Genomic DNA, 26286 nt, shown 5'->3' with positions numbered 1-26286 from the left:
TGTCAATCTTGCATTGTACTTTCAAGCAATTCCGATAGCTGTCAACTATTTTGTTTACAGATGTTACACAAAAATTGTTAAAATTAATATTTTGAAAGAGAAAATGTATTTAAATTTCGGAAGATTTAAATCGTAAAATCACAGGAACACTAGTACAATTGCCAATTCCGTGATAACAGCCGTCACGTCATACGTAATGTTTAAGAGATTTAACGATTTTTTCGTTGGCCAATTCAATAGTAAAGATTTTTTCGACTCATTTGACGATTCACGAGTTCGTCCGCGTCACCTAAATTGTATGCACAATGCAATATGCAGTAATACATTAATTGATATTAATTTGTCTCGTACACATTTTACTTATCGAGCAATTACTCTGTTGTATTAAGTATGTCAATCTTGCATTGTACTTACACGCAATTCCGATAGCTATCAACTGTTTTGTTTACAGATTTCACGCAAAAATGGTTAAAATTAATATTTTGAAGGAGAAAACGTATTTAAATTTCGGATGGTTTAATTCGTAAAATCACAGGAACACTAGTACATGGCACAATTGCCAATTCCGTGACAACGGCCGTCACGAGGTCAGCCGGAGTCACGTCATACGTAATGTTTAGGAGATTTAACGATTTTTTCGTTCGCCAATTCGATAGTAATGATTTCTTCGCCTCGTCATTTGATTGGTGATTCACGAGCTCGTCCGCGTCACCTAAAAAAAAAGAAAACATTTTATCAAATAAATAAGCTATTCAAGATATGTTGTTATAGAAATATATGTTGTTGATGAAAAATTTGAAACAAATTAAGGATCATTCTTGATTTGCAATATAATTATATGAATGATCATTATCATTCACATAATTATATTGCAAATTTTGTATTGTTATTATGTTATTATTAACATTATATATTATATACTTTTTTATTTTATATAATATTTTATTTTATATAACATATTTGATAATATGTTATATAAAATAATTTTTATAAAATATTTATATAAAATTATATGAAACTTTTATATTTAGTGAAAAAGTATGTAATATATAATGTTAATAATAACATAATAATAATACAAAATTTGCAATATAATTATATGAAATAAATACATACTTTTGAGAGGACAACTGTAATAACAAAATTCTTTATTGCTTACCCAATTCATTGTAAACGATAGAGTCGGTTTGCACTCGTTCACTTGATTTATGCGTCTCACAAACCACTAAAACAGGTACATTGAAGGCCTTTGCTATCAGAGCAACTTGTGCAGTTCCCGCTCTCGACATTACCGCTCCGTTGGCTAATATCGCATGAGCACCAAGAAAAACTTTACTAACCTAGGCAGTTAAATGATAAATTATTTTAGCAAAACAAAAATAAAGCCTATAAATAATAAAAAAATAAGCTTATAAATATTCAACGAATTTTTTAAATTGTCTCGAATCTATTGATTTTAAAAAAGCTTCATTTCTCAAAATCATAGATTCAAGACAATTTATTTAAAAAATTCATACTCTTAAAAATATATTTTATGTACTTGATTATGAGATTTGTATAATTTTGTAATATATGTAATAAATATGAAAAATGTATATAAAATTTTATAAATTCTTTAGCTGTGCATATTTATATACCTCTGGCATAATAAAGCTGAGAGCGTTGATTAATATATATGAGCACTCAATTCCATGTTTTGCTAAACGTCTCAGCTGTTCCTTTCCTTCCAACCATGGCCTGCCATCAACCACGATTACGCGAAATTGTTTACCAGCATCATGTGCTTCCACTAATATATTATGAATTAAGGATGAGCTGAAATTATATTGCATGAGATTATATCATTTATAAAAGCAAAATAAACAGTAATTTTCAAAAATAAGAAATAATAACAAATCAATGTATTGATATGTATTTTGCACCATTGACATCTGAATAGATAGACAGAGCCTTTTGAAAAGAGTAACTGATAAATGCGGTAAGGAGGCATGAACTTTGATTAATTCTGTCAACATTTGACTATATTCGGCATAATTTGACAACATGATGATTCCATTGACATCACCGATTCTCAACCAGATCTTCATAGAAATGTTTAAAGAATGTTTATTTAGAGGAAATCACTAACGCCACTTAAATAATTTTATATATATTTTAAATAGCAGTTAGAAGGCATGTCTGTTGTTTTATATATATATATATATATATATATATATATATATATATATATATATATATATATATATATTAATATTAAATAATATACATAAATATAAAAATAATATAATAAATATAAAAATAATGACATTAATTACAACACAACTTCGCACAATACATGTGAACTGAACTTTGATATCAATGATTGGAGTCGAATTATTAACCGATCATTATCGGGAATAAAAATCGAATTCAACCAAAGTACATACAGTCCCTCCTTACCACGAATATCAAAGCCTCCCTCGTCTTAATGGATAGGTAATGCTCCATCTATCTATTCAGATGTCAATGTTTTGCACTATTTGTATCTTCATTACTAAAATATATACTTTGATAACAAATTCAAACACTTACTATCCATATGTTAAAATAACATTTCCATTTGAGATTTTTTCTCGTATCTTTATCGATATTGCTTTACCAGCCAATTGAATCTGTTCCGAAATATAGGTATCTATTATACCTTGTAATTTATTTTTTGCCTGGAAGAAATCAAACATTAAATGATAAACAAAATGTTATATATGAGAAACTCAAATAAAAGAAACATAAATGATAATAACTACAATTCAAATTTTTCTAGATTTTTTTGTTTTTGACATTAAGAACAATCAAGAGCTCTCTCACAAATCAAATATAAGAATCATAATATTTGTGTAGTTATAATTATATTAAATTAATTATATAAAAAGAACACAAAAGGCTAGTGCAAAGTCATTACTTTTTCGTCAGACAATGATGAAAGCCGTGTCATTTGCCACTTGAGATGACGCATGGCATTCTGTTGCGAGACAGCCAGCGGCCTACAATGACGTAAATATGCCAGGGATTGCTGTAGACTAGTCTCGAGGCCGCGGACAAAGTCAGCCTGCGCCGGCTTCTCGAAGTCCTTGACCACTTGTTTGACAGCAGCCAAAAGCGCGACGCATCTTGCATTACTGCCGACGATAACTTTACTTTCATATTGAACGCCTAGTCTAACTATTGCCGGGTGTATATTTAAGTTGATAGGAGCTACATCAATCCGTGAGCTTTCTCTTTCGTGATACAAATGTTTAAATAAACTAAGTTGGTGCGAGTCCTCCTTTATTACATTCTTTGTAACATCTTTTTTTACTACACACTCGGATTTAGTCTCTACGCATGGTTTAATAGGTTCTTTAGTTTTACTATTATCTTTTGCTAATAATTGTTGTTTTGCAGCTCTCTGCGCTTCCTGCTTGGCTCTTCGTTCTGCGCGTAATTCAGCCTTACTTTTCTCTCCGATCTTTTCTTTACTTTTGCCCTCAGGCATACAACTCTGTGTACCAATATTTGAAGATTGAGTTGTGTTTTCCTTAGATACTCCTCTCGTAGATTGAAAGTCTTTTACAGTCACTGCGTCTGTTTTTGTACTTTTTTCCGAGATATCACAATTGACTGCAGTGGGTTTATTTTTAATATCTGTGTCTGTTATTTTGTTATCGCTTTCTTTCGACACGTCTCTTTCCACACTTTTCTCGGAAATTTTAGAATTGATTACTGTAGACACATTTTTAACATTATTATTTGAGCTTGCTACTTTGCTTACATTTTTGCCTTTCGTTGCCTTAGCAGCAGCCTTGGCAGCTTTTTTCGCTTCGCGCTCCGCTTTGATCTCCTCTCTCGTCTTTTGCGGGAAATTCATCTTTCCATCTAACTTTCACGGAAAAACACGTTAATCTATTCCCATAATCATTAAAATCTAACGTGCACAACTGTTTTTTAGGAGAAAATTGTTAGTTTCAGCGCCGCCTTATTGGAACGAAGAGAACTAAAATGGTCATTTGACAAGAAGTAGGGGAGTAGAGGGGGTAACGAGTGGAAATCACGTATACATGTATATATCACTTACACATGTGTATATTATACATACGTAACTTATTCGTCTTACTTCATTAAATTAAAAAAAAAAAAAATAATATAAATATTTACGGTGTTTATGGTTACGATTATTACATATTGGAGATCAAAATTAAGAAAAAAGGTGCTATATGTTTTAAAAAATGAATATATACATAATATACTTCTTTTTTCATTTTATTTATATAATTTTTTAAGATATTTTTTTCACGCAAATTTTACTTTTTTTGCGCAGCCGCGGCCGCCGCCGCAGCATCGTCCTCACGTTGATACGATTGTAAAAGTTCCTGTTTTTTCGAGGCGATGCGCTCCGCACGACGTTTACGTGCCTCCCTGACTTTCGTACGCCGGGCCTCGGCCTGATCCGACAGCATCTCAGCGCGAGCCTTCTCCGCCTTCTTTTTATGAATGAACTCCATCAACACTCTCTTGTTTTTGAACACATTACCTTTCGCTTTCATGTACAACGAATGATACAAGTGTCTATCAATTTTCTTCGTTTCACGATATTTCTTTAGGAGACGACGAAGAACTCGCATCCTTTGAATCCAAAGATCCTGTATAATACATATAAATAATTGTATAGATTCTTGATTTTATTATTAGATGTGTATACATGTGAGTATATAAGTTATTAACTATAAATTGGAGGATAAAGAAGATGAGAGATTATAACTGTTGAAATATATATACCTTTTGGGGTGTACGTGCATTTGCAGTACCCTTTCTTTTACCGAATCCACAATGACGACCTTTGCGTCTGGCCTCGGTATTCTTGCGAACGCGAGCTCTCGAGTGCACAGCAACAGGCTTCTTGATAATAAGACCATCCTTGATTAATTTTCTGATATTTTGTCCTGAAAGGAATACAATAAATTAAAAATCTGCCGATATATAAATAAAAAGAAATAATGTCACAATAAACACTTTTCTTAAAAGCACATTTAATTATTATCCATATAAAAGAAAAGCAACGGATTATGAATAAAAGTAAAACTTACGAGAATTTGTATTTGCGATTTCATTGATTTCATTAGGATCCAACCAGACCTTCTTCTTGCCACATCGCATAACAGAGGCTGCTAGCCTCTTCTGCAGCTTCAGAGAACTGTAAGAAAAGAGAGAGATGCAGTTATATCGATATAAAGTTGGTTGTCAATTTCATGTGCACGTGAAATTGCATGTCCGAAAAGTTGTATTTATAAAAAAATTATCGATTTTTCAACAATAGAAAGACCAATATTTTTTGTCAACGATAAGCCCATGTGCTCGATAGCTAGAAAGCAGTATAAACCACGTGACGGAAATATTCGCAATTTCTATCGCGAAATCACTTGTACGAACTGTCATATTTTAACGCGATTTTCGCGACAAATCCGAAGTCATTTATTTGCAATATTTGTCGAAATAGCATATTTAATTTATCGCGATGCACAAACCTCATATTGAATTCTACGAGACCTCCTCTGAAAAAGAAATTCAAGATGGCCGATGATCTTCCTTCTTGATTGAGCGAGGAGAAGCTTATGCCGATATCGCATCAAACATGGACCTAAGAAGATATGGATGGAGTCTAAAGCCGGGGCGGTGTGAAATTTGCGGTAAGGGGGGTGTATAGCTCTGTCTCTTTCCAAAAGCAACCTTCGGGTATTTCCGTCGCATATCCGATAATGCCCGAAAGGTTATATATCCCATATTAGCTAACTTTCTGTATGTATTCTGTATTCTGTATTTCTGTTGTGGCACTGGGCAATATTATTTTTCGCCCATGCTGCCAGATATCTTCGTGAGTATTAATAATCAGCAGAGTTTCTTACATTAAATAAAGTACAACAATCAGGGGTCATAGGTAAGGAAGGGGAAAGGATGAGGGGAAGGAGTAGGAGGGGGATTGGGGCGGCTATATCGCAGAAATAAATTTTCTGCCTCAGCGGGACTTGAACTCAAGACCCCTTTTTGGCCTATATGGCAGGCAAGTACTTTGTCGTCTTAGCCACACGCCGCCCCTTAGCTAACTTTCGAATAAAAATACATGTATTTTTATTCGAAAGTTAGCTAATATGGGATATATAACCTTTCGGGAATTATCGGATATGCGACGGAAACACCCGAAGGTTGCTTTTGGAAAGAGACAGAGCTATACACCTCCCTTACCGCAAATTTCACAGCCCCCTCGCCCATATGAGCGCTTTAGACTCCATCCATATCTTCTTAGGTCCATGGCATCAAAGCGTTGTTTATCCAACGATGGGATTGGCTGTTGTGAATGGGGAATTATTAATGATTCATGGTTCCTTTTCTAGAATAAAAATGTGAATATTGAAAATGTCTACCTTTGTTTTGTAATTTTTATTCAAATACATAAAAAATGCAACATTTTTATAAAATATTTTATAAATAACAACATGGTCTTGAATTATATTAAATTTTTCTAGATTTCTTTGAGACTACGCAAAACGATAATATCAGAGAGAAGACTGAGAGATGTCATGGCCTGTTTTTAGGTGATCCCTGAAAGCGATACTCCCTCTATGGACATTGAAAACGTGGACATGAACTACAAAGCCAATGTCCATGAATGTTCTCAGAGGGTAATATATAATGTGCACAATTTCTGGTTTTGTTCCGTGCTATGTGCACGAAATGCCGGTAGCACCAGAGTATGACAATCATTATTTTGAAAATAATATATAAATATGATAAATAATAATTTTTATAAAAATAATTTTTATAAATTACTTACCTATATGTGTATGTATGTGTGCCCATACGTTGTCCAAATGATTTTAAATATAAGAATAGACTATATGAATATCGGCGTATGTTACCGCCAGCATAGCTCTCAGGTTCATGAGAGTACTGAAACCTCCTCACCTGGCAAATGCCTTCATTAAGGCGGAGATACAGGGGAGGAAAAATTGAGGAGGAAAAATTTTTTTATTTATTTTTATCTTTTCTAATAGAGTTTTTAAACAGAGAATATAATACATATAAAAAATTTTTTATTACATAATTATAATATATACAACGTAAATTATAATTAATTTGCAATAAAAAACACATTACAAATTATTAAATTATGTAATATAAAAATAATTACATTACAAATATATATATTACAAAATTTAATGCAGAATATATAAAATACAATGCATTAGAAATATGTATTACAAAATATAATACAAATTTAATATAAACTATAATTTTAAACTTAATACAAAATAAAATTTATTACACGAAAGTGTCCAAAATATACGTATAATATAAAATTTACTAAAAATTTTTACATAGGCCAGACAAGACTGATTAGTAATGATTAATTACGCGATATTTATTATTAATAATCGACATAGAATAATAGAATTTAATTAGTTTTATATAAATAACGTATAAACGTAAATAATCAAGATCAAAAGAGTCATTAATAAAATTATTGATCATTTCTTCGATTGTAGAACAAAGTATTTGCATTATTAACGCATTTCGCGCAGACCATGAAAAGAAATATTTAAAACGTGTAAAGATAGAACAAGCTTTGATGTAAATCAAAGATTAAATTATAAAATAAATTGCGATTTAAAATTCGCGAGAAAACGCGACGAATAAATAAATCGACAATAATCGAATATTCAATTGCGAGATACGCATAACTTTTATAATATAATAATCAAATCAATAGACAGGCGTGCGATATAATTATTGTCACACAAATGTTGACAGACGAAGATATTTTAGCAAACATTTATGATCCGTATTGTTTATGAACATAAAATTCACTGTCCGATGTAATTGCGATTAATATATACGCGACTTTATACGAATTTCACGATTGAGAATAAAATACATATCCTATTTCGCGCATGATTAGCTGAATAAGAAATGAACTCTATGAGCTTTAAAATATAATTAAAAATCGCGTTGTGGCTACGTTTAATAGAAAATAACGGAACGAATGATTTTCATTAATATAGTTATCGATCGTCTTTTAAATTATATAATAGAAGAAAATATTTGCACTACCAGCATTTTGCACGAACTATTAAAAAACAATATTCAAAGACGTGGAAAGATAAACAAAGCTTCAATGTATAAGTCAACGATTAAATTATAAGATAAATCGCGATTTAAAATTCACGAGAAAACGCGACGAATAAATAAGTCGATAATATGCGGAATATTTGATCGCGATACGTATAATTTTTATAATATAATAATCGGAGCTCTCAATAGACACGTGCGCGATATAATTATTATCACGTAAATATAAAAAATCGAAAATATTTCAACAATCATTTGAGGTCTGTAATGTTTGTGAAAATGCAATTCAGCGACCGAATTACTGCGAATTTTTATAAGATATATCGCGATTTAAAATTCGCGATAAAACGCGACGATAAATAAATCGATAATATTCAAAATATTCAATTGCCGATACGCGAGTGACATACCGGTAATCCGATAAAAAGAGGAGCGATCTTAAAAATGGAGAACGATTAACATCTTGTTTCTACATCAGATTTCGCAAGATCAATCTGCGAAGAAAAGTTAAGTGATCCGTTGAACGTCGGGAATTCCATCGTAGGAGGGAACGAATCCTGGATCTTCCGGACTATTCCCGATAGCAATGATTTCAGTATTAAATCAAAGACAATTATCCCTCGTCATTATTTTCAATTCACGAAATTGATATTCACGTCAGAAAACATGTTCTTCCATTACTAAGAAATATATTTCTTTATTGAAAATTAAATGGATATAACCTTTGTCATTGAAATGTGATTACGAACGATTATATTTATAAATAATGAAATACATGCATTATTGGAGTTTGTGTTAAATGTGCGAACACATAATTTGGGGTACCGTCTGCGCGCGCGAGACGAATCGAACCCGATAACAGCAAGATTTAAAAAATTTCAATTCGAATAGTGTTCAAAATAAAATAAATGAAATAATTTTAAATATATATATTAATTCTAGATTAATTATCTAGATTCTTATTCTTGTAACGTTTAAATTAATAATTTTTTTTTCTTTTAATCAATATCTTACTGATATAAGGGTACCCATTCGATTCGTCTCTAAATTTTTAAGTATTCGCACATTTTATGTAACATTCATGTATAATTTCGCGTATATATAATATATCATATTAACAAAAATTATAAAAATATTTTGGATACGTTAATTTGTTCATGTATTTTATTTATACATATATATAAAATGATATATATATCTGAAAACTAATATTCTAAATTGGCGATGGATGTCCAATACTTGCAAATAGTTCCTTAAAAAAAACTAAAAACTACTATTAATATCCCCAGTACCAAGAAATAATTTTTCAAATGAGATAATTAATTAATAATTAATAAAATATATTCGTTCTTAAGCATTTTTATCAAAAAATTAATAAAAATTAATTACAATATGAAATTTCTTGAAAAATTAAAGTTTATACACAATGCTATATCCATATTTAATCTACTATTAAATTTTTTTGGCATTATATATATAAACAATAATAATACCAATCCTAATAATGATAGAACATTTTTAATGAAGAAAAAAAAAGATACATTTCTTTCATCTAAATATATACTATTTAAATTAATTCGACGTTAAAGAAGTCCTCGAATTACTACCGAAATCATTGCTTTCGGAAATTGCCAGGAAAACCTGGGATTAATTCCAATCTTACAATAAAAATTCCCAATTTTTAACAGGGCACCGAACTAAACGTCCCGAATGGATCTCACAAGAACCGATGAGAAATAATTCTCCATGATGAAAATCGTTTCGACTCCTCGGCGGTACGAGCCACGCAACTTTTATTAACGTTTATTTAACGGAAGGAACAACGATAACTCTTTTATTAAAACGACAATCTTGTCTAAGAACGCGAGAAGAACACGGGAAAAACACGGTGATTTCGCAACCGTAATTTATTAATTTATTTATAAATATTTTCCGATACGAAATTCGTAAATATAACTGAAAAAACAAATTATTAAATTCATAATAATTAATTCGCGATTCTATAATATCGAAGGTGATTGTTAAATTTTGTGAAGTTATTATTTAATCGTTGACTTATTATATCGAATCTTCACACTTTTATTCGATATTTCTTTATATTTAATTAGCAATATTTAGGAATATTATCTGACGAGAGGGACAGCGATAAAATTCTTTTGTTAAAACAGTAATCTTTTATAAGGACGCGAAAAGAACGCGAAAAGAACGCGGAAAGAATGCGAAAAGAATGCGGAAAGAACGCGGAAAGAACACGGAAAGAACACGGAAAGAACACGGTATTTTCGCAATCATAATTTAATAATTTATTTTAAGAATATTTAGCTCCGCGCGATATGGAATTCATAAATAGATAAATCTAACGGAAAGCATATCATAAAATTTATAATAATTGACTCGCGATTCTATAACAAAGGCGTTCGTCAAATTTTATAACGCTTATATTTAATCATTAATTTAACATCGAATTTTTACATTTTATATAAAAATTTTCCGAATTTATTAATGACACTTTGATATGAAAATATAAATAGTTACTCTTTTATGAATATTTAAAGAATATGTACTATAAAAATAAATATGTTAATTTAATAAATTACTATTATATAATCATTATACGTATACTTTGGATAATTTTTCGTGTAATGTACATAAGAACGTATTTACGCAATTTACAATCTTCTTAAACATTAATAATTTTGCAATTTCTTTTAGTATTCCTGAAAATAATTTTAATAATTTAAATTAATAATTTAAATATTTTCATTTTTTTAGCATTTTTAAAAATAAATTCAATTTAATTTTTTAAACTGAAATAAAGCCAAATTACAAATTTCTCTATATTATATTAGACTGCTAACACGGCCATATCTCATATGATAAAATGTAAAACAAAGGCAACCATTTATAACTGGACAGAATTTATACCGGGTATCACAGAATTTAACATAACATAACTATCGCTCTCGAAAGATGCAATTGTAATTTATATGAGTATCGATTGTATATTTATTTTAATAATTGCTGGTTTTTGCTTATATTTATTTAAATACTATATTTTAATATTTTGTAACTACTTATGTTCATTTTAATCACTATCTCGTAGAAGTTTATATTTATTTTAATAAATGCCGGCAAAAATTGACAGTACGACATAATATGTATATTAATCTAATCTGTATATGTATATCCTGCCCAAATGTAAATGGTTATCCTGGCTTCAACTGTTAGCAGCCTGGTATAATACATAAAATTCTTATAATATAAAAGTCTCTGTGCAGATTATCAATAAAAATTGATTGATATTATAATAATATATGTAATTAATAAATTTTTATAGTAATGCATAATTTATAATAAGATATAAAATTAATGTGTATAACATTTATCATATTACATTTATCACATTACAAGTTACTTCATTAATTAATCATTTGGCTTTACATTAAGTTTAAAAACAATATCTACAACAAATGTTGTAATGGATGAGCTAATAAGAAATTAGAGTAAAATATAAGTGAATAAGATAAATGCGCGTTATAAGCGAATAAATTAGCATTAGATGTAATTGATACAATTTTTTGTGTTCTTTATTTTTAATAAATTAGGTAAAATCTATACAAAAATAATCTTTTCTCTATCTTTTTTCTTTATAATTAAAATACTGCAATATATTTTCGCAATGGATGCAATATATTTCGAACGAATTTATTAAAAGTTATTTAATTTAATCTATTCTAGCTCATCCATTTTAAGGCAACGGATTTATCTACAATCTCTATGAATCCGTCACTTCAAAATTAAATAAAAGTTTTTATTACTTACCGGAGCATTGATGTGCCACAGCGGAGTTGTCATTATCGAAGCTACGTTGTCTGTAACATACAAATATAAAATTCATTTATAACAAAGCTCAAAATACAATCAATATTTAAAAAAATTATTATTGTGCGGAATTTCATATCCGGTGTGTAAAATAATAAGCAGATATAAACACGCGGAAAGATTTTATAAATTTTAAAATTACATTTTAAATAGAAATTTTTATATATGATTTTTATAAAAATCTTTCTCTCTAATTTTCTTTTTAATTCCTTTAAATTATAAGAACGAATTATTGTGCGTACGATTTATAACAATTGATATACAAATAATAAATATTCACCATCAGGTTGCTTCGACGATGCAAGATGCCTCTCCCAGGCCTCCTCCTCCTCTCACAATAGTTTGTTGGTCTGTAACACACAAAGAAGATTCAAATTGTAGTCACGGTCAAAAAATTATTATTATATGCATTTAATTTTATATCCGACGCACATAAATAATAAGCAGATAAACAATTTTATAAATTTTGAAAAAAATTCTACAAATAACTAATAATTTAATAATTCTATTAAAAGTTATTCGAACGTAGAAACTTTTAAATTACAGTTTTTATGTAAAAATTTCTCTCTTTTTCTCTTGTTTAAGTCATGTATATAAAAAATCAAATTACGCGATTAATTACTTAATTTAAATCGCGCGTACGCAATTAATAAATAATTATATATAAGCGATAATTTATTTACCATAGAGTTGCTTCACAGGTGCCTGATGCCTCTCCCAGGCCTCCTCCTCCTCTCATGTTGTTGACGCGCGATACTTTCAACGGCACTCCCGCACTCACGAGCGATATTTTTATATCGCTATTTTCGCTATTTTACGCGCGATACTTAACGATTTCCGCACTATTTCGATGCGATTAAAAATTTTATATTTGATCGCGCGATGTATATACTTAATATGTATACCTATACATTAGACGGCACTCCCGATTTCGGTACGAGCGAAAATCCCATTTCACTTACGAGAATCAACTTCGAGTCAACCGGTCGGGATTACAACGATACAACGAGCAAGGACTAAGCCCAAACCGGAAAGAAGACGAAACGATTGACGGAAATAGAGGAAAATGAAGTTCATCAACTCTTTTTCGCGCATAATTATCCTATCTCGTATCGAACCTGGACCCGCTAAGCACGATTTCAGGTGCTCCGCCCGGACATATTATGCCTCCCGCGGTTGCTATATGCTACACCAGGCTAGTAGACGGCAAAAGAAGAGGATATCCACATTTTTTAAATGCTTACATTCAGCAATTTAGAAAATGGGGAGGCAACCCCTTTTACCGAGCGAAAATTGTGCCTAGGGGAATCCACTCGACTCCTCGACAGGGTTAACACACGCAGTGCGTGTGGCTGTAGACGAGCAAAGAGAAGGGACCCATTGACAACCATTCCGAGCAATCGATCGAGTTCTAACTAATTCGGGCCGAATCACTTGACGAAGCACGAAGCAAGAGTGTACGTTGCATAGCAACGTGTGCAAACTCGAAACATCCCAGTTAGTTGGCATCGGAAGTAGAGACTCGTGACAATAAATGAAATTGGAATTTTATATGAAAAGTCCAAAAGTTCCGCGAAAACGCGACGACGCGAGAATACTACAACGCGAAAACGCGGTAACGAAGCGCTTGCCATCCGCGGCACGTTGACGGCACCGACGATGCGAAAGGGTACTTAGCTTCCCATTCAGGCACCTTAAGATTTATCATAAATAGAAAAATTTAAGATAAACCTCAAGGCACCATCCAAGTACTAAGCCCTCCCACCGCGACAAGGTGTACCCCATGGGAGGGTTATATTATATATAATTTTATATATAATATAATACATAATTTGAAATTTATTTTGTAATATAGTACATAAATTTAAATTCGCAAATATAAACGATAAATAAAAATATAAAGAATAAGAGAACATCTATTATACAAAGTAATGTTCAAAATAATTGATTTTAAACCTAATTATTGCACGCAATTAATTTTTACATTTTTACTTTTAAATAGATATATTTTAATATTATAAACTGCGTAATTACAAAATAATTTATATTTCTTAGATATAAACTTTTAAAAATATGATAAATAAAAAAATTTCTATTTTTTTATATATGAAATATTTAAATAAATATATTAATTTGAAATGTTTTATAAAACATAAAAGTATCTGAAAATATTAATTAATAAAAAATTTTATAAATGTTTTAATTATTTTAAAATAAAATGGAATATTTTTTATAAGTATATGTATTATATATGTTACAATTTAAAATCACTATTAAATCACAATCAAATAAATAAAACGAAACGAGAAATATGTATATTTTGAATATATATATTATTGATAAATAATTTATATATTGTTGCGTCCGCGGAACGCGGTATATATCGAACGCGCGCGACACAATCGGCAAAATACATAACATACGCTGACGCTCGTGCACTCGTAAATAATAACGCGATTTAAGGTGCACAAGAATTTTAATAAATCGCGAGTAACATACAAGAATTCAGAATAATCGTAAAACGGATTACAAATAGACGCGCGTCCGCACAACTTGACAGCTGGGCTTAGACTCTCTGACAGTCGTTGTTTATAACAATGTCTTGACAACGCGCGCGAAAACGATCTTCTTCGAAAGAATTCAACGGGTGACGAATACATTCAGCGGGACGGGACGCGGGGACGCAACAATATAATAAATAATGAATGTGATAAATAATTTATATTAATGACTTACATCATATCTTATTGATCCATCCACTTCCAAAACCTCCTTTTTTCTTTTGCTTCCTTCGCTATTTTCTCGTGGCACTTTAATCCTCGTTGCACTTACACTTATTCACGAAAAGTTCCTCGTTGCACTTGCAATTGTGTTTAGAGAAAGAATTTGATAATATATGAAACGTCTCACATCACTACTTCACTGCTCAAGAGCCACTGAGCGAATGATCGTAAGTCAAGAACATTACCGCGGTACTGTTTATATCGCCAGGGTCGACTATGTAAAGGAAGAATTTGATAATATATGAAACGTCACTACTTTATTGCTCAAGGTTTCTGTGCGAATGATAATAAAGCCGTGTAACGTATTAACAATAGCGCGATACTGTTTATCAAGGTCGAACACGTGTTATTGATAATTCTCTCGTTGCCGAAATATTTTCTGTAATATAAAATATTCGCACGCGGAATATTAAATTATAGAAGTATTTTAATTCATTGATTTAAATTGATTATTTTTTAATAATTTATCACGGAGCCTTTCGTTATGCTATTTATTTGCATTTATAATTCGATTGTTTTATTTTGTATTCTCTCATAATCCAAATTATTTTTAGATTTTCAACTAAAACGATAAAGTAACACGGATGAAATATATTTGTGACTCTAGGTATTGAAATAATAATTATTGTCCGTAAAGATCGCAACGATCGAAGCGATTATTTAACATTTTGGATTCCTATCATTTAATCGATTCTCGATTAAATTGTACATTGTTTAATTAACAAGGATTGTTAAAATTTAAGGTATTGGTCGAAATATAATTATTTCTAATATTGTTAAAAAAATATTATTATAATTAGCATCAATGATCGGAAGATCATAACATAATTAATTCTCTTATCCCCTTTTATGTATCTACTGTTTCAATTTTTAATCGCGGTAATGAAAGATTGCGATTCAATAAAAGTTTATCGTTGCGCTACAGTTTCATGTCGTTAATTAATTTTTAATTAATTAATATTTATTAATATTTATAGCAAATTATGTTTCGATACTAATCGTAATCGTGTTTAATAGAAAAATTACAATATACGAAGCGTATCTCACCACTACCTTATTACTCGAGAGTCATCGTGCGAATGATAACAAAGCCGAAGCATGGCGCGCTACTGTTTATGTTTTATATTGCCAAAGTCGAATACCGTGTTATCGATAATTCGTTGCCAAAATATTTTATATATTATAAAATGTACCTTAACGCGGAATATATTAAATTAATGAAGTATTTTAATTTATTGATTAAAATTGATTATTTATTAAACAATTTATGTTTTCATTATGCTAATTATTTGCATCTATAATTCGATTCAGTACTACGTGTTCTCTCACAATCCAAATTACATTTAGATTGTTAAGTAGAACGATAAAGTAACACAGATGAAATATATTTGTGAGTCTATATATTAAAATAATAATTATTGTCCGTAAAGATCGCAACGATCGAAGCAATTATTTAACATTTTGGATTCCTATCATTTAATCGATTCTCGATTAAATTGTACATTGTTTAATTAACAAGGATTGTTAAAATTTAAGGTATTGGATGAAATATAATTAATTCTAATATTGTTAATGAAATATAATAAGCATCAATGATCGAAAGTTCATAACATAATTAAGTCTCTTATCCCCTTTTATGTATATTTTGTTTCAATTTTTAATCACGGTAATGAATGATTGCGATTCGATAAAGATTTATAGTTGCGATACAGTTTCATGTCGTGAATTAATTTTTAATTAATTAATTTATATTAATATTTAAAGCAAATTATGTTTCAATACTAATCGTAATCGTGTTTAGTAAAAAAATTACAATACAATACGAAACGTTTCTCACCACTATCTTATTACTGGAGAGTCACCGTGCGAATGATGACAAAGCCGAAACATAGCGCGCTACTGTTTATATTTTATATTGCCAAAGTCGAACATCGTGTTATCAATAATTCGTTGCCAAAATATTTTATATATTATAAAATGTACATTAACGCGGAATATTAAATTAATGAAGTATTTTAATTTATTGATTAAAATTGATTATTTATTAAACAATTTATCCTTTCATTATGCTAATTATTTGCATCTATAATTCGATTGATTTACTTCGTGTTCTCTCACAATCCAAATTACATTTAGATTGTCAAGTAGAACGATAAAGTAACACGGATGAAATATATTTGTGACTCTAAATATTATAATAATTATTATTGTCCGTAAAAATCGCAACGATCGAAGTAATTATTTAATATTTTGGATTTCTATCATTTAATCGATTTTCGGTTAAATTGTATATTGTTTAAGAAGGATTGAGAAAATTTAAAGCATTGGTCGAAATATGGTTAATTCTAATATTAAAGCTTTAACATAGCGCGCTACTGTTTATTTTTTGTATTGCCAAAGTCGAACACCGTGTTATCGATAATTCGTTGCCGAAATATTTTATATATTATAAAATATACGCTAACGCGGAATATTAAATTATAGAAGTATTTTCATTAATTAATTAAAATTGATTATTTATTAAATAACTTATCACGGAACCTTTCGTTATGCTAATTATTTGAATTTATTCGATTATTTTATTTTCAAAGTCAAATTCTATAATATTTAGTTTTGCATTTTAGAAGACTGACTTAGAGCGAGCTAAATAAATAAATAAATAAATAAATAAAAAATAAATAAATGATGTTGAGAAGAAAAAGAACACACATAAATAAATAAATAAATAATAGCGTGGAAAGAGAGAACATACTAATATTTTTATATAATAAATTATTATTAATTAAATTATTTATATTTTTATTTATATTATTTATATTTTCAAAGAGACATATATGTTACCCTCTGAGAACATTCGTAGACATTGGCTTTGTAGTTCATGTTCACGTTTTTAATGTCTATGGAGGGAGTATCGCTTCCAGGGATCACCTAAAAGCGGGCCATGACATCTCTCAGTCTTCTCTCTGATAATATGATCGACCTTCTATATCATCTATACTATCAATGGAATTATCGTAATCGTAGTGAGATTTTTACGCCCCCTGTTCTAAATAACTCATGATGGACTTTATTTATTTACTATTTGGGATGAATTAATATTCCAAAATAATCCAGTTATAAAAGAGATTCTCTTTCAATTAAGAATCCTTACATTGCTTCTGCAATATTGGAAGGTAATATCATTAATGATGTTTATTCGTTTTTACGATAAGATGTGCTGCTTCGTTTAAATCGCTTTCGCGATAATGGAATTAAATCAGATAGAGTACACTTTTGGAGGACTTTTAATGACAAGCGATAATTCAATCATTTTATTGTTTTCATTATGAATTAATTATTAATATATTATTAATATATTAATAATTGGTTGTAATTGATACTTTGAAAGGTCTTTTTTTCCAATTGTTTTTCCAATTCTTGCATTACAGCATAACGTGGCACATCTTATTTAATTGGTTAGAAAAATAATAACAACGGTTAGCCTGTGAAGTAATTTTCTAATTTTTACTCCTTTCTTCTTTACATTTTATTTTATTAAGATAAAATGTCATTTTTTTATGTAATCTGTACATACTGAAATTTTTAAATGCATAAAAAGTAGAATTGTTTTTTTTTCTTTTTCAAATTTATCAAGCAACTATAATTTAATTTTTTGATATCTGGTGCATTAACTCAATTAATTTTTACTAACAAGTACACAAATTATGAAAAAATTTCTTAATTAATTTAAGAAAAGAACCTTGAATATATATACCCACTATATACCTATCTCACAAATAGTTGATTTAATTTGGTGATTTTATCTGATTTGTATGACATTTTGTTATAATTTCCAGCTATGTCCAATGAGGAGCGCTTGAGAAAACTCTTGTCAGATTTGGGAAAGGCTACCCTTCGTGGAGTCCGAAAGTGTCCAAAATGTGGAACTTACAATGGCTCGCGTGGCCTCTGCTGTAAGAATAAGTACTGCGATGCTGTATTCAAAGAACCTGGTGAAAAGCGAAAATTATCTACAGAGGCATGCAAACTTATCACAGGCTCATCGGCGCAAGTATTCTCTGTACGAATCAGAGACAAAGGACCTGATTACCGGGGTTTTGTACAGTTACCTTTGATAAATGCCAATGATATTACAACACTCATTTCGCAAAATACTGCATTATGTTTTGTAGACAGTTGCGAGAGAAGTTTTGACACTAGTGTACTCAAATGTCATGTAAGCTTTACATTAAAAAGCATATGTGAAGATATATTTTTTTAAATATTATATTTTTATTTAATATATATATATATATATATATATATATATATATATATATATGTATTTTTTTTAGGAGAAAGATTATTCAGATACTGTGTCTACATGCCAGCACATTCAAGCGGCATTGAAATGCTATGCAGAAGCACAGCCATTAACTTTAAAAAATTCTATTCTGTCATCATTGAATGTAAATAACGAAACAAAGCAAGAGATATGGTTATTAGCAACAGAAACTTCTGGTCCTTTAGTACAAAGAGTCTCGAAGAATATAATGGCAGTGAAATGTAAAGCTTCTCCAAAACATCCACTAGGTTATCTTCATTTTTCTTTTTTTGTTAGTAAATTAAAGGATAGAATTGAGCATCGTTACTTCTGCAGTTGTACTACATTTAAGGTAAGTAATATGTGCTTACAGAGAATAATATATTTTTCTGAGTTAAATATTAATGAGAAAAATAGTAAATATTTGATAAAATTTAATTTTTCAATTAATTATTTGAGCTTTCTTTTACTCTTTACTGATACAAATTATATTTTTAATTAAAGAATATAATTTGCTGATATTATAATTAATCTGTTTACAGGGTACAATAAAGACAGGAGGGGAAAAAGTAGATAGCACACTGTTATCACCAAAACGATGTGTGCACTTTTATGCATGTATTTGTGCTTTTGCTAGTGATCCAAAGTTATCTGAAGAATTTAATTATTATATAAATCTAGATCAAACACAATTGAGTATAGATAAATCTTTGGCAATTGTACCACAAACTGAAGAAGAAGATAAGATTGTTGGAATTGGTAAGATCATATGTATGTTATACATTCAAAAATTTGTTTTGTATATCAATTTTTGATAATAATTAATATAAAATTTTAGATCTCGATAGTTTAACCACAGATGAAACTGATACACATCTATTAATTTTTCGCGATGATACTTTAACTGTACAAAACTTAGATGGAAATAGATTAGATTTAGATTCTATGAATCTAGATTCTTCAATTTTACCACATAGTATTGTTGAAAATATAGAAGTAGAATGTGATCGCAGTTTATTGGATGATAACAATATAATATCACAAGTAAGTCTTATAAAGCATTTATTTATATTAAAACACTAGTATCTTTCTAATAATAATAATAACAATAATAATAATAATAATATATTTGAAAATAATTATTTCAATAAGATTGAGAATAATCAAATTTTACATTATTATACAGGTTCATAATTTAGAAGTGATTGACCAAAATGCTGTTCAACTGGGAGGAGGAAATACTATAAAAATATTGGATGATCAAGGGACAATCGATACAAAATACAATGTGCTCAATAGTCAGTACATATTAAATGATAATAATATAAAAATATTGGATACAAATACTTTGAAGGTTCTTGATGCAAATACAGTTTTGGATGTGAATAATGCAAAACTTGTTGATAATAATGCTGTCCTAAACAGTGGCGTTAAGATAATTGATAGAAATGCAGTGGTGCATTATGATAATAGAAATATGGCAAATTCTGAGAGTAATGTGCAACCGGCAATTTCGACTAAACGAAAAAGGGACGAGAAGCCTGCGAACAGCAGTAGCTTAAATTTGAATTCGATTGAGTCGAGAAAGACGAAGACAAAATCACAAATTGCCAAAAAATATCAAAACACTTGTGACGATTTAGACGAGAGTAACACGAGTTTGCCGTTTATCAAATGGCTCGCATCTATAACCGAGCGAATAAATCAGACAATGCATTTTCAATTTGATGGTAAACCTGATCCTCTAGTGTTTCACGTGCCGCAAATATTCTTTGATTGTTTACGCGAACGAATATCCTGCGGCGGCAAGAAGAAACGTTTGCCGAATTCGACAACAGCGTTTGTTCGAAAAGATGGAGTACCATTGGGAACATTTACCAAATATACATGGCAGATTACGAATATCTTGCACGTAAAAAGTATTTTTGAGACACCTTACATACCTCTGGAGATAACAAGAAGTTTTGTACAGAACGCGGATGGAACATACGAATTATATAAAAGAGAGGAAACGGAAATAGATCGTTATAAAAAAACGAATAATAGTGCGTTGATTAAGCCGTTAGAATTGAAAACGTATTTAAAAGTCGGTGAGTTTGATGTGTAAGAAAAAAATTGATTATCAAGGATTAAATATGTCGAAATTTGTTAAAAATTGAAATGATTTGTTACAGAGTTTTACTAATAGAGAAAGTGATGGAATATTTTTACTTATAATATGCTTTATACATATATTTTATTTTCTGTTTTAGGAAATACTTCTCCAAATCAAGTCGAACCTACACCATTCTTAATAGAATGGATACCGGATATTTTGCCTATTTCAAAGATAGGTGAGCTTAGAATAAGGTTTGAATTTGGTCATGTAAAAAATGAAACTAGTCATAAATGGAGGAAAATTGCTCTTTCTAAAAATTATTGAAGTTTTCACTTTTGAAATATCAATTTTTAATAAATTTTCACTTTTTTATCATGAATATCTGAATATCTAAGAAATTACAAGAGAGAAAAAAATATCAAATGTGCAACACTTAATTTTAAAATAATTAATATATAGAATATATAGAATGTTTCTTGAGGATTGTAAACTGTCGATACTAGAATTTAAATTATAATTTAAATTATATTGATGAGAAGGAGAATTAAGTTATTTTTAAGCAGTAAATTAATTGAACTATATACTCAATAATTAAATAGATATAATATCTCTACAGCGCAAACATTAACTTAATATTATTTTAAATTACTAATTCAAAGACTGATGTAATTATTGCACTTGTAAAAATAACATATATAGCTTGACCTGCAGAACATTAATTTTGTTTTATAATTACTGAAAATTTGCAACCTATCTTTTTGTCATTATATTACTTGTATAGTGACACATAATTGCCAATACCAATGATTATCAACTATTTATTATATAATTTTTGCAGATATTTATATTTTTATTTATCTTAATGAGGAGAATGTTGTGCGCAAGTATCACTATCATAAAATATTATTATTATTATCAATAATTGCGCTCTGTAGCGTTTGAAATATTGTGATATATATTGTAAATATATATATATATTTTAAATTTTATTATATATATATATGTAAAAAAATATATAATATATATATAATATAATATAATATATATATTATGTTATATATATATGTAAAAAACGTGTATTTATATTATTTAACAATATTGGTTTTGTTCTGTGAATATGTTATATTTGGATTTGAAAATAAATGATATAATTATCTAAGTTACACATATATATTATATTATATATTACATATATATATGAAATTTTAACCATAAATACATGTTAGATATATAACTAATCTGAGATATTATCTACTTCCCGTTATATATTAAATCTTAAATGATAAATTCCCATTTTATATAATTTTTTATTCCTAATAATTATATAATTTCAATATAAGTTAACTTTCTCCAGAACAGCTTTAATATCGAATAATACCACTGAATGAAGAAAAAGAAAGGAATTTTAAATTTATATGTGTGTTAATTTCAGTGTTGAAATTTTTGTCAATAAAAAAAATTTGTATATGGCTGTTTATCGCAAGAAATTCCGTATTTTAAGATTTAGATAGATTTGATTATGTCGATCGCAGGTTTTAATACTTTTATATTTTTCAAATTAATATCGCACTTAAAAAATTATTATAATTATATTACAATCCATTTTAAATGATCATTTTTCTCTGTTTTTATAATAAAATATTTTGAATTTTATCTCTGTGTTGCGATTGGCTCGCGTGGCCATGAAACACGATCGTTGCGCCACCAAACTGTTTACAAGTGAATCTGGCGCGCGAAAAATTCTACCTTGCAAAGTGTTCTTGTAAAATTAATATCGCGTATAATTATTATCGCGTCGATCAATATATGTGTGCGCTCAAAATATTGGCGATTCGCTGCGGAAATAGAAGGAGAGGCTCCGCGGCTATTTTCTCTCCGAGGTACAGCAAAAGTGTAATTAGTGCACGACCATCGCCGTAAACACTTACACTTGATCGATGCTGCGTGTTTAGTTGGCGTTTAGAGCCTTTAGTTGTCGCCGGCAAAGCGATCGGCCGGAATTCTCTTGCCGACTCGTGTGTTGACGTTTCTCGGTTTGTCAAACGTCATCCCGCTGCGATCTCGCGCATCTCGGGTTTTGCGCCGGGTGGGAGTTTCTCGCGGCCGGAAGCCGCGCTACGCCGGAAGTCAACTCTGACGTAGTGGGTCGAGCGAGGAAGCGTACGCTTCCATTTTCTTGAGCCTTACGACGAACACGGGGAACACGTGCTTCGTCGCCGGTCGCCGCGCACACGACACGCTCTGCTCGTGCGAGAAATCGCGTGGGTGATTTCTCTTCAAGCAATCCCCTTCGCGCCTCGTCGCTCCTCGTTCCTCGACGCACAACAGGGAAGTTAAGAATGAATCCCGAGAAGCTCAAGAAGCTGCAGGCCCAGGTGCGAATCGGCGGTAAGGGTACACCCCGACGCAAGAAGAAGGTGAGTGCGACAAAACCGAACTTCATCGTAGCTTTTTCACCATTTCGACGCGATATATCGCTGACGCGCGCGTATCGTTACTTTAATTATTCCTTTACCGGAGCGATTAGGAGAGCGTAGGCGCGTGACAACGCGAGTTTCTATTTTAAGAACAATGAATGCGGATTGATTAGTTATTTACTTCTCTCTTGCATTTTGCTTTATTTTGCGATGCATTCTCCGCAAATGTCATTAAGATTTCTTGCAAAACGAAGCTATTTTGACAATCTTCTTGGTGTAATTGCTCTCTACTCGGACTTGTAGAAGTAGATAAACATTAACTTTGATATTCATCGAAGAATAATTATGCTGGAGTTTAATCAAATATATTGTAAAAGAAGGAAGTGGTATATGCGCACTATGGAAACAGTGTTAAGTAAAGTGCTAACTTTTTTCTTTAATCCATTGCGGCTAGAATTTAATATTATTTTCACATTTCATTTATCACTTCTACAGGTTGTGCACGCAACTGCTGCCACAGATGACAAAAAGTTACAGAGTTGTTTAAAGAAACTTTCTGTAAATACAATTCCCGGTATAGAAGAAGTTAATATGATCAAAGATGACGGTACAGTCATTCACTTTAATAATCCAAAAGCCCAGGCCAGTCTGTCTGCTAACACATTTGCCATTACTGGTCATGGGGAAAATAAACAGATAACTGAGATGTTACCAGGAATATTGAGTCAACTTGGTCCCGAGGGGCTGACACAGCTGAAACGATTAGCGAGTACAGTTGCTGGCAGTGCAGTCGGTAAAGCCACATTGGAAGAAGACGACGAGGTGCCTGATCTAGTGGAGAACTTTGACGAAGCTAGCAAAGAGGAGGTAAATGCATAATTAATATTAAAAATACTGCTTGATGGCATTATATATAAAATATTTTACAATAATGCAACATTATTAATATATTTACACATATATTTCTGGTGCTTTCTATAATATTATGTATGTATGTATATATGTATATTATATTATTATTTGTATATTATATTCTTTTTGGATGTTACTTTAACATTACAATTCTAAGATGAAAATATCACCAAAGATAAGTTAAAATTTGCATTAAATTTCACAATACATAACTTTTACAAGTTCATAAAATTAAATAAAATGTCAAATTTAACGAGAGTATTAAGTTTTTTTGTTTTATAGTTTTGAAAATATATAAGTACATAAATAATAATATATATAAATTTTTTATTTAAAATACTTTAAGGTTGCTCCAAAAAAGGAAGTAGATGAAAATGATAAACCCAATGGTGAAAAAAAAGATGCCATTATTATTGAAGAAAAGAAAGAAGCTCCATTAGCTACATCTGAGGCTTAAGAAAAAAAATATCGAGGTGATTAATATATAAATAATTGATATTTTCACATTTGTAGTCTGATAAAACAGCAAAATAAAATACAGTCTATGCTAATTTAAGAAATTTGAAATTTAATATATGACTTTACTTTCTTTTTTAGATGTTTCATACAACAATTAAAGTTGTAATTGAGGAATCAAGAGAGGTGTGAGTTGCAAAAGCAATGGATAAATGAAGCACTATACATACGTTATAGATACTTGACATAAACCTTATGATACTTGCTAATATAAGTAACAGTTGACGAGAAATAAAAAAGCTGTTACAAAAATCAAAAAGATTTTCCAACGATATTATTTTATTATTTTGGTGCTACCACTAAAGATAATCTTTGCTTCAAATTAGTCGAAATGTTCTTATTCGCCCCCGAATTAATATCGTGTGACGCTTTAACCATTTAAAATGTCGATAAAACTTGAGCATTTAGCCCAATCACAGAATTATAATAAAGAATTAATATGCTACAATTTTGTTATTAATACATTGATAGAGATGCATAAGCAAATTTCTTTTTTTAAATTACATTGAATTTTATATTACGTTATGTTGAATTTTTATTTTATTTTAATCAGGCAAAATATAAGTAATATGATATGAATCAATAGCATAAAATAAAAATTCCATCAAGATGAGAGAAATCATTAATCATTAATGACATTATGCAGAATGTCCCATTTCTACTTGCACATGTCTTGACGAATTCAATCTCTATGTAGCTAAAACTATAAAATATTTTTCAAAATTAAAAAATTTTAATATTAATTATTTTGATAATAATAATCAAGATTACAATAAACTGAAATGTTTTGTAAATTTCTAATGTATTGTGTAAAATTTTTAAAAAATTAATTTCACATTCATGAAAAATAAAATGAGTGAAGAAAGATATGACAGAACATTTCTTACGAGGCATTCTGTATAAAATATGAAAATTTATAGAGAAAATAGAGCAAAAGTAGAATCACATAATTGATACGTTTCTATTTCTTCTATTTCTAATTGGTGAAATTTATAACTTTACAAAAACGCAAAAATGTTTCCAGTTCGGTAATTGTAATATTTTGTAATGTATAACTTACCTCTTCTATTATATAATAAATTCATTTGCTGGAAGCGCGGTTTTCTACTTAAAGACATCGCATTTTCCGACGCATTGTATGATATGATAGCAATTTGTCGATGTTTATATTTTCATTTATAGCCTAGATCTGTAAGAATAGTGTAATATGAAAAATATATTAATAAGCTGCACACCTAA

At 29.8% G+C, this 26286-nt stretch overlaps 4 protein-coding genes and 1 long non-coding RNA gene across 5 annotated transcripts; 2 read left to right on the top strand and 3 right to left on the bottom strand.

Moving 5' to 3' along the window:
* Window positions 1-499: 499 nt before the first annotated feature.
* Window positions 500-4023, bottom strand: Eif2bdelta (eukaryotic translation initiation factor 2B subunit delta). Its single transcript, XM_083094999.1, has 5 exons — window positions 2939-4023; window positions 2572-2699; window positions 1638-1815; window positions 1160-1340; window positions 500-712 (listed from the first exon to the last, which is right to left on the bottom strand). The coding sequence occupies exons 1-5, from the start codon at window positions 3881-3883 to the stop codon at window positions 501-503; spliced, it is 1644 nt and encodes a 547-aa protein (XP_082951125.1). The 5' UTR covers window positions 3884-4023; the 3' UTR covers window position 500.
* Window positions 4024-4259: 236 nt separating this feature from the next.
* On the bottom strand, window positions 4260-5696 carry Rpl19 (ribosomal protein L19). Its single transcript, XM_083095016.1, has 4 exons — window positions 5538-5696; window positions 5100-5206; window positions 4792-4955; window positions 4260-4655 (listed from the first exon to the last, which is right to left on the bottom strand). Exons 1-4 carry the CDS (start codon window positions 5540-5542, stop codon window positions 4317-4319), a joined length of 615 nt encoding a protein of 204 aa, XP_082951142.1. The 5' UTR covers window positions 5543-5696; the 3' UTR covers window positions 4260-4316.
* Window positions 5697-10718: 5022 nt separating this feature from the next.
* Window positions 10719-13789, bottom strand: LOC145968675 (uncharacterized). Its single transcript, XR_014437824.1, has 4 exons — window positions 12702-13789; window positions 12299-12368; window positions 11959-12008; window positions 10719-10853 (listed from the first exon to the last, which is right to left on the bottom strand). It is a non-coding gene; the product is annotated as an uncharacterized LOC145968675 (long non-coding RNA).
* A 4019-nt stretch (window positions 13790-17808) lies between these two features.
* On the top strand, window positions 17809-22261 carry LOC145968678 (uncharacterized protein C2orf42). Its single transcript, XM_083094335.1, has 7 exons — window positions 17809-17974; window positions 18638-19017; window positions 19136-19456; window positions 19647-19863; window positions 19943-20148; window positions 20291-21194; window positions 21357-22261. Exons 2-7 carry the CDS (start codon window positions 18640-18642, stop codon window positions 21524-21526), a joined length of 2196 nt encoding a protein of 731 aa, XP_082950461.1. The 5' UTR covers window positions 17809-17974; window positions 18638-18639; the 3' UTR covers window positions 21527-22261.
* A 901-nt stretch (window positions 22262-23162) lies between these two features.
* On the top strand, window positions 23163-26286 carry Bic (bicaudal). The gene is made up of 4 exons (XM_083094135.1): window positions 23163-23619; window positions 24115-24486; window positions 24878-25004; window positions 25129-26286. Exons 1-3 carry the CDS (start codon window positions 23542-23544, stop codon window positions 24986-24988), a joined length of 561 nt encoding a protein of 186 aa, XP_082950261.1. The 5' UTR covers window positions 23163-23541; the 3' UTR covers window positions 24989-25004; window positions 25129-26286.

The sequence above is a fragment of the Camponotus vicinus genome, unplaced genomic scaffold, assembly GCF_025532165.1.
Source record: "Camponotus vicinus isolate PSW18456_S1 unplaced genomic scaffold, iyCamVici1.0 SCAF_3, whole genome shotgun sequence".
Taxonomy (NCBI): Eukaryota; Metazoa; Arthropoda; class Insecta; order Hymenoptera; family Formicidae; genus Camponotus; species Camponotus vicinus.
This window is presented reverse-complemented; position numbering and strand designations above follow the sequence as displayed.